This window comes from Alexandromys fortis, unplaced genomic scaffold (assembly GCF_014885135.2).
Source record: "Alexandromys fortis isolate MF-2015 unplaced genomic scaffold, M_Fortis_MF-2015_v1.1 scaffold_129, whole genome shotgun sequence".
NCBI classification, from domain to species: domain Eukaryota; kingdom Metazoa; phylum Chordata; class Mammalia; order Rodentia; family Cricetidae; genus Alexandromys; species Alexandromys fortis.
The window spans coordinates 2,797,458-2,806,739 of record NW_026068022.1 but is presented as its reverse complement, the minus strand read 5'-3'; the positions used below and the strand labels follow the sequence as shown (position 1 = coordinate 2,806,739).

At 37.8% G+C, this 9,282-nt stretch overlaps 1 protein-coding gene across 1 annotated transcript in view; it reads right to left on the bottom strand.

Annotated features, from left to right (window-relative positions):
* Positions 1–423: 423 nt before the first annotated feature.
* The window catches only part of Tmem41b (transmembrane protein 41B), a 21,279-nt gene continuing 12,420 nt past the window's right edge, over positions 424–9,282 (bottom strand). The window contains exons 3-6 of the mRNA XM_050163358.1: positions 8,696–8,847; positions 7,268–7,372; positions 5,142–5,280; positions 424–1,871 (exon numbers count right to left, since the gene is read on the bottom strand). Coding sequence (XP_050019315.1) covers positions 1,702–1,871; positions 5,142–5,280; positions 7,268–7,372; positions 8,696–8,847 — 566 coding nt within the window. The 3' untranslated portion in view covers positions 424–1,701. The remainder of the gene's footprint in view (positions 1,872–5,141; positions 5,281–7,267; positions 7,373–8,695; positions 8,848–9,282) is intronic.

Sequence of the window (9,282 nt, the reverse complement as noted above, 5' to 3'; positions counted from 1 at the left end):
AAAAAAAAAATATATATATATATATATATATATATCAAAGGGAAAAGAACTTATATGCTAGAGGATGAAGAGAATATTCTCAGCATAGACTATGTACCATATACAAACCAAAATAAGCAACAGGGTCTTCCCATTAAAGGCCTGATAAAAATACATACACACCACACACACACATATGAATGATGTGTAGACCAGGTTGGCCTCAAACTAGGCAGTTAAGGTAAACTCTGAACTTCTACTTCTTAAGTCTTGGGGTTGTAAGCATGTTACCATGTCTAGCTTCAATGGTATTTATACAATATTAGTAAACTTTGTCCTATACAGCTATGTGTTTAATTCATTAGTAAAAAAAAAAGCTTTATCACTCAGCAAGACCTTTGCTAGACGTAACAATTTCACACAAAAGGACACAAGACTACACTATCAATCATTTTCCTTATATTTGTAATATATCCACATGTTAATACTGTGACAGAAAAAGGTTATGCAGGAGAAACGGACTTCGATGATCGGACTACGAATAAAAACACAAGGGTTTGCACACTGCTATAGCGATTGTTTAACACACCAACTGGATCTTAGAGTGCTTTAGATCACTCTGTCCTGGTAAGCAAAGAAGTCAAAAGGAGTCTCTCCCAAGAAATGGTAGAGATGATAATCACCATGTAGAAATTGTTTCTCTTCATGAGGTGAGAAAATAAAAGCTCTACAGGTGGGAAACTGTACTAAACTGTCCCAAAAGGAAGTCATCAGAGGAAAGGCAACAAGCAATCGCACAGATGTATCATGCATGAAAGGCAATTACACAATACACTCTTTAATGAGCAAATATATTAATGTGGCAAAATTTACAGCTATTGAAACAAATAAACTAGATTTAAACACTAATGCTTCTACCAGATGTTTCATTATAAAATGATTAATGTCTAAAAACTCTGTTTTGAGTACTTACTTTCAGAACCCTTTTGAGATAATAAAGACGCTGTAACAAAATATCATTATCTGAATATACATTATTGACACCAATATGATACAGGCATAGAAGTCTCATTTTATATATGTATGGTGGAATACTGTAAAAAGGATGAAAACAGTTTAAATTATCAAACTAATTCATGATAAACCTCTATAAACTTAAATACTTATCCTTGCTACATTCTCTGGCCTACGTAAAGTGCTGTCTGAAAGAATTTAAAACCTCCCATTTGCATCAAGTATTCAGTTTTTGCTCTAAACTTTTTTTTTATTTTACTATTCCTTATTTTACATTAATATAGGGTCTTGTGGCATTGCTCAAGCTGGTCTCAAACGAGAAATCCTCTGGCCTTAGTCTCCTCAGCAGTTGGGATTACACGTATGTGCCACTGTACCCGAGTTCACTACTTTAGTTATTAGTCAGACAGAAAAGAAAAAAAAACATTCAATTCAATGATTCATTTCGAATAAGAATCCCAAGACAAGGGCACACGGATGCTATCTCAGCTACTCTTGGAACAGTGATGTTTAGGTTACACCTACAAATCTGATGACAGCACTTCTCATAGTCTGACAATCTTTGTAGGACAGTTTACTTTACAAATCCTTCTTTCAGTTACTGAAGAGCTGATTTCAAAACATAAAATGGATACACCTGTTATTCCTGAGATGGTGGTGATGGTAGTGACGTTGGTGGTGGTAGTGATAAACAAAAACCCACGATTTTTACTCAAATTTCTGTTTTAGTTTTTTTTGGAAGATGGCTGGCAGAATAGAAAGAAGAGCCAAAATCATCAGAATAAATACTGAGTTCCAGGAAACAGCTTCCCCTGCTGTCGTAAGCTGATATAGAGTTGTTCCTGCCTTAATTGCTACAAAAGAGGGAGGTGCAACACCTAAAAAAAACAAAAAACAAAAAAACAGTGAGTGGCAATGGCAATCAAATAAAAGTAACAACCACCATTTTTCATATTTTTCACATGTATGCATGTTTTGTTCACATGTATGTAAGTGCACTATGTGCAGGCATGCCCACAGAGGCCAGAAGGTGGCATCAGATTCCTAGAACAAGAATAACACAAGCCGGGTATAAGCCTCCATATAGGTACTGGGAACTGAACCTAGGTCCTCTATAAGTACTCTTAACCACTGAGCCATCACTCCAGAATTCCCAATCATATTTTAAAAGTTAAAATTCTATGTACATATAGTCTTTTAGGAACACAGCCATTTGTATTGTAAATAAAGGATTAAGAAGTTAATGCAGGGGGCTGGAGAGATGGCTCAGAGGTTAAGAGCACTGACCGCTCTTCTGGAGGTCCTGAGTTCAATTCCCAGCAACCCACATGGTGGCTCACACCATCTGTAATGAGATCTGGTGCCCTCTTCTGGCCTGCAGGCATACATGGAGGCTGAACACTGTGTACATAATAAATAAATAAATCTTAAAAAAAAACCTCATACACATAAAATAAAAATAAATCAAAAGGTTTAAAAAAAAAGAAGTTAATGCAGGTATTTAGCATACAGGAGGCTCTGGATCAATCCCAGCACACACCAGCAGATTGTCAAATTATCATTGGATTACATTTTGAAATGATAAAATTATCTGACACAGACTCAAGTATAACATGGAAATAAAATTAATTTCAGGTATTCCTTTTTCTTGATGTTCCTAGATGGCTCACCCAGTCCTAACAGCCCTGTGCTAGTAAAATAAAATCTTTTGTTATATGCTCAACATCAAATCTCTCCCAGCTGTTCACTCAGTTTTACAAGTATGCCTTTTCATAGAGAGTTTAATATTCCAAAGTACAAGAAGAGCTAGCTCAGTGGGTAGAAAACTTCAAGCTCCATAAGTGTAGACCCCTAAAAGAAATTCAGTTTTTCAGTCACCTCCTAAGGATTATGAAAAACATTTTTTTGAAGACTTATTTATTTATTATGCATATGGTGTTCGCCTTCAAATGCCTGCAGGACAGAAGAAGGCATCGGATCTCATTAGAGATGGTTGCCCATGTGGATGCTGGGAAGTGACCTTTGGGATCAGAACCTTTGAAGAGCAGCCAGTGCTCTTAACTCCTGAGTTATCTCTCCAGACGCAGGATAATGAAATTTTTGCAAGCCAGGAAACTTGAGAAGGCAAATGAAAACAAAAAAAGCAATGTCATCTAGAGAATAACTTCACAACTTTAGTAAGTTTTAAAGTCAGTGAGTCCCGTAATTCCAACTACTACTAGGGAGGTGAGGCAGGAAAATCTTTAGAGACCAAGCTTTGCCTACGCGTTGTCTGAAAGTAAAAAGTGAAAAAAAGGTGGGCGGGCTAGGAAGCTAATTCAATGGCAATGTTTGCCTAGCATGCATGAAGCCCTAGGTTCAAGCCCACATACTGCCAGTACTCCCCAAACCCCCACAGAAACTAGGCTGAATATAGTGTGTAAAACAGACTTTAAAATTAAAATGGTAAGGGTTAGAAATGTAACTCAGTGATAGAATGCCATCCAAGTATTCAAAAGGTCCTGGGTTCAAGCTCTACCTCCAAATCAACACACACAAAACAAAACAAAACAAAAAAAACAGTAGAAGGAGGGAAGATACTCAAAGTCTAAGTAGACACAGCAGTTTATAATATGAAGTAAATTCTGGAAAGATTGCTTAGTGGTTAAGAATGCTTGCTGCTCTTGCAGAAGGTCACGGGTCAATTCCCAACACCTATGTTGGTGGTTCACAAACACCTAGAACTCCAGCTCCAGTGATAGCCGATGCTTCTGATCTCCACAGGCACCTACACTCACACACATATTTTCTCACTCATATGTGTCTCACTCAGACACATAATTAAAAAAAAAATCAGAACTCGTATATCAACTTTAGCAAATATTCAATACATGAAATCCACACATGCAGAATCCAAGCAATTTAAACTGCAAATAAAAGCAACAGTCTTTCTAAATAAAGGCGGAATTCTCAAAATTAAGGTTTTGCCCTTGTGTACGGTAGTTAGGCAAGCACTCAACTCCTCTAATAAATTATTGTGTCCACTTATTAACTTCAAAATTTGGTATCAATTCTTGATGTCTATTATCTCGCTTTTCCTAGACTTCTGGTGATATCCACAATAAATTGGATTTCAATATTTGACTAAAATACAAAGGAAAAACAGTTCAAAAACAGAAACTAAATGTTTCTATCTACTGAGAGAGACAGTGGAGTTTAAAAAAAAAAAATTCAGGTGGTGAAGGTGCATGTCTTTAATCCCAGCACTCTGGAGGCAAAGGCAGGTGTATCTCTGCGTTCACAGCCAGCCTGAGCCACTGATCCGGAGGGAGGGGAGTTGCAAGACAGCCAGCAGCCAGGACTGTTATACAGAGAAAACCTGTCTGGAAATCTAGAAAACCAAAAAAAGAAAGGAAGGAAGGAAGGAAGGAAGGAAGGAAGGAAGGAAGGAAGGAAGGAAGGAAGGAAGGAAGGAAGGAAGGAGCCGGGCGGTGGTGGTACACACCTTGAATCCCAGCACTCATGAGGCAGAGGCAGGCAGATCTCTGTGAGTTTGAGGCCAGCCTGGTCTACAAGAGCTAGTTCCAGAACAGACTCTAAAACTACAGCAAAACTGTCTCAAAAAACCAAAAAGAAAAGTTCAGGCTGGGGACGCAGTGAAGTTTGTGCAGCCGAAAAGTACTAAGAAAAAGCTGTCTTTGGAAGGCCAGAGGGCACCTGGAGCCTGAGATGCTCAACATGCAGTCCAGGCTCATGAAAAGAGTTCTCAGCCAGTAGAGTTTGTGGCCCCAAGAACCTGTGATCTCTGATCTAACTGACTCCAGCTGGCAAAGGAAGAAAGGGCCAATGGGCCAGAGTTGGGGTGGAAATAAAACATTCCCAGGTTTAAGCCCTAATATCACCAAAACAAAATAAAACAAACAAAAAAGGATACAAAAAAAAGAGGTGGTGAGGGTTCTGCTTAATCTTAGGTTATTAAAGTAACACATAATAGAAAGTGCTCATTCTTTACAGACGTAACACATTACAACACACTGAAAAAGCTGTTGTTCTAGGCCAGGTTTGTGTTTGAGTTATATATGATACTGGTGATTTTGCACACAGCAGATGATCTAGGCCAGCTGGACATGCACACGATGAGCTGTCACAGTGTGAACCAGAGGTCTTACCTAGAAAAGTGCCAATAAAAAATACTTTCAATGGCACATTTATCACAGGAGATGTTATATTAATAAACCAATTAGGCAGAAATGGTGTGATTCTCAAAAAGATAATGTAGTTAATGAGATGTTCTCTATGACGCTCTACCTGTTGTAAGAAAAGAACCAGTGTAAGTTAAAACCAATAATGAAAGTAAACTGCTAATATAAAATACCTTAAATTCTCATCCCTGATACATCTCCGTTTACCCAACAAAAACAATGTGTATACAGCATCTGCCTACCATGTGTAAAGCCCAGGGTTAAATACCCAGAAAAACACAGACATGAACAGGTTAAAAAAAAAAAATTCCTTTCACCTTTACATGGGTTCCAGGGATCAAACTCAGTTGTTAGGCTTTTGGGCCATGACCTTATAGACTGAGGCATCTTACCAGCCCTTATTTTAGTTTTTACAATTATGGGTGATCCTAGGAACTCATTCATGCTAGCCTCCAGTTTAATTTTTTAAAAATTCACATAATCTTTATCTTATGGTATTACACCACATGACTTAAATAAACAAAACATTTTCATTAACTATAAATAATTACTTATATTCCTATATAACTAGTAATATCACTTATAAAAACAGCTATTCTAAATAAAAATATATATGTAAAATTCATAATCGGTACATGTATAATAAAAAGTAACTAAATTTAAAGTGTAAACTAAAAGTCTAGCCATTAGATTTCAGATGTTTTACAAACATGTGATCACAATTTAAAAGTAAAATATAAAACTTTCATTTGTTATCTAAAACAAGAGGCTGAAGAAGGATGATCTCTCTACTTCCTATGAAATGCAATTATTTCTTCTGATCTTTGTATAAAAATAGAGTTCTCCTCCTGCTTGTGATTTAAAAGTAACATGTCCCCTATCAACTGTCTCTAGCTTGTGGAACTATCAAAGTTTATGGAAACTGGATGGTGGTGCCTAGCTGGAGGAACCAGGATACTTGAAGGGCGTTCTTCTTTTGTTCATTAATTTTTTTTTAAAGACAGGGTTTCTCTGTGTAGTCCTGGAGGTCCTGGAACTCACTATGTAGATAGACCAGGCTAGCCTCAAACTCAGAGAGTGCTTGGGATGAAATGCCACCACACCCTGGTTGAATAGGGTTCCATCCAGGATCCTCTATTGTGTTCCTGTCTGCCACAAGGTGAAGGGACACTGAACAAACTTCCTCTGTCTAATGCCTTGTCCCACCACTGGCCTAGAATTAACAGAGATAGAGACTAAAAACTGAACCAGCATTTGTCACAACAGAGGGTCTAATACACCACAAAGATTATGGCAGCTTTTTTCTGTGTACAGCATATTAATCATTGTTAGTCTTTTCAGAGATCCTGATTGAAAACAGAATTTTTCCTACTAAAATGCCTAAGAGCAATAAGCTTAAGGTTTTTCAGTTACCACTGACAATATGCTACATTCACACAAAACATGAAGCACCTAATTTTGGAATGCTTTCATACTGACATTGACTTCTGCTAACTGATTTCACAAAACAAGCAAGCAAATAAAACAAAACAAAAATAAATAAAGTTGGAGACATAGGAGTATTGGGGATAATCCTGTATGTTGTGAATATATATTATTCTCACTGGTTGATAATAAAGCTGATATAGCCTATAGCAAGGCAGAATAAGGCTAGGTGGGAAAGTCAAACTGAAAATACAGTGAGGAAGAAGAGCAGTCAGGAGAGATGTGAGCCAGCCGTCAGAGGAACAAGACAGGGTGGTCTTCCCATCTCAAATAACTCAACTAAGAAAATCCCGCAGGCTAATCCAGTCTAGACAATTCCTCACTGACTTCTCTTCCCAAGTTAATTTACTCTGTGTCAAGTCAACAACTTAAGCTAACCGTAACATGCTTTATAATAAACTTATCTAGAAGCAGACGAGGGCAGATATTAAAGGTGAATCTGAGGCTAGCCTGGTCTACAAACTGAGATCTAGGCCCTCCAGGGCTACATGAGAAATTAGGCATGTGTGAATATAATCAAAATACACTGGATGAAATTCTCAAAGAACAAAAATATGATGACAAAACCAAAAAATCAAAAAGAAACAAAACCAAAAATACATGCCTACCTGCTGTGACCATTTTACTGCCTTCTCTGTCAGGTATTTGTATACAACAGGTCTTCCAACTAAATAGGAGAGCATGTAGCAGAAGGAGGCACCAAGTCCAGAACACTGGAAAACAAACAAACAAAATGCACTCTGTATCCTCCCATCTCATTCCTGCAGATGTATTTACTTAGTTGACCTCTCTCAGGGCCAGGCAGAACAGTCTAAATAACATCTCTTATTTAGAGAACAGAAGAACCCATTTGATCTAGTCCTTTCTCAAACTCTAACTAAAAACGAGATCAGATAAAATAAATTGGTACTTGCAATGAAACTTTGTGACCATATTCAGTAATTACTGTTCAGTTTAAGAATAAGGAGCCTTAGCTGGGCAATGGTGGCGCATGCCTTTAATCCCAGCACTTGGGAGGCAGAGGCAGGCGGATCTCTGTGAGTTCGAGACCAGCCTGGTCTACAGAGCTAGTTCCAGGACAGGCTCCAAAGCCACAGAGAAACCCTGTCACCAAAAAAAAAAAAAANAAACAACAAAAAAAAAAAAAAAAAAAAAAAAAAAAAAAAAAAAAAAAAAAAAAAAAAAAAAAAAAAAAAAAAAAAAAAAAAAAAAAAAAAAAAAAGGAGCCTTAGACGGTGTGGTGGCACAGCATTCCATTCAGGAGGCAGAGGCAGGCAGATCCCCGTGAATCTCAGGCCAGCCTAGTCTGCAAAGCAAATCCCAGGATAGGAGGGCTGTTACTCAGAGAAATCCTGTCTCAAAAAACAAAAGAATAAGTAGCCCTTCCCATACTCCCCTATACCTATGCATAAAGACACTTCCATATGAACTGCAAAAAACAGGAACAAAAGGCTATGTAATTACAAGCAAGTCTATAGTATCCCATTCTAAGAAAACCAAAATCTTTTTTGTTGTTGGTTTTCTGAGATAGGGTTTCTCTGTAGCTTTTTTTTTTTTAATATTTATTTATTGTGTATACAATATTCTGTCTGTGTGTATGCCTGCAGGCCAGAAGAGGGTACCAGACCCCATGACAGATGGTTGTGAGCCGCCATGTGGTTGCTAGGAATTGAACTCAGGACCTTTGAAAGAGCAAGCAATGCTCTTAACCACTGAGCCATCTCTCCAGCCCCCTTCTCTGTAGCTTTGGAGCCTGTCCTAGAACTAGCTCTTGTAGACCTAGACCGGGCTGATCTTGAACTCAGAGATCCACCTGCATCTGCCTCCTGAATGCTGGGATTAAAGGCGTGGACCACCATTGCCTGGCAAAAAAAAAAAATCTCTTAACAGTTCCTCATGAGAGACTTAACAGGAACCACATTCCTGTTAATTAACAAGTTAACTAACAATAACTCCTTGAAAATTGATGAATGAGACAGACTGGTGTGGCTAGGATGCCATTATCACCCTCACCCCAATTCATTGCCCATACTTACCAAACAAACAAGGAATAAGGCTAGTGGGAATGGGTAAAGGAACCCCGAGAGTATGCTGAGGAAAATGGAGCCTGGAATAGCAAATGTTTGCAGACTGTTAACTTCTAAGTTAAGGATCAAAACATCAAAAAGTGGAATTTTCACAAGACAAACTCAACATCTGAGGAAAATTACAATACAGAAATTATGTCAATAACCCCAAAGTAATCTTATGTAGTATTATTACTTTGTGTTGGAATGAAATCTGCCCCAGCAGTTCAGGTGGATTTTTCTATCTGTGGTATCATATCCACACTAAAACAAGGTGCATACTTTGGAGATTCTGGATATTGGTTTGGGGACTTGTAGTAAAGGACAATGGATGCCTCCAGCTCTAAGCAAGCTACCACTGACTAATAATACTCAACTTCAGCAAGCAAATAAATGCAATGTTGGTAAGAGTATGCTAAGAGGAACTCCAGAACAAACATCCAATAGACACTGGGAAGAAACAAATCAGACAACAGACAAAGTCTTCTGTGATGCTTTTATTTTAGGGTTTTTGTTTTGCTGTTTTTTTTTTTTTTTTTTTTTTTTGGTTTTTTTTT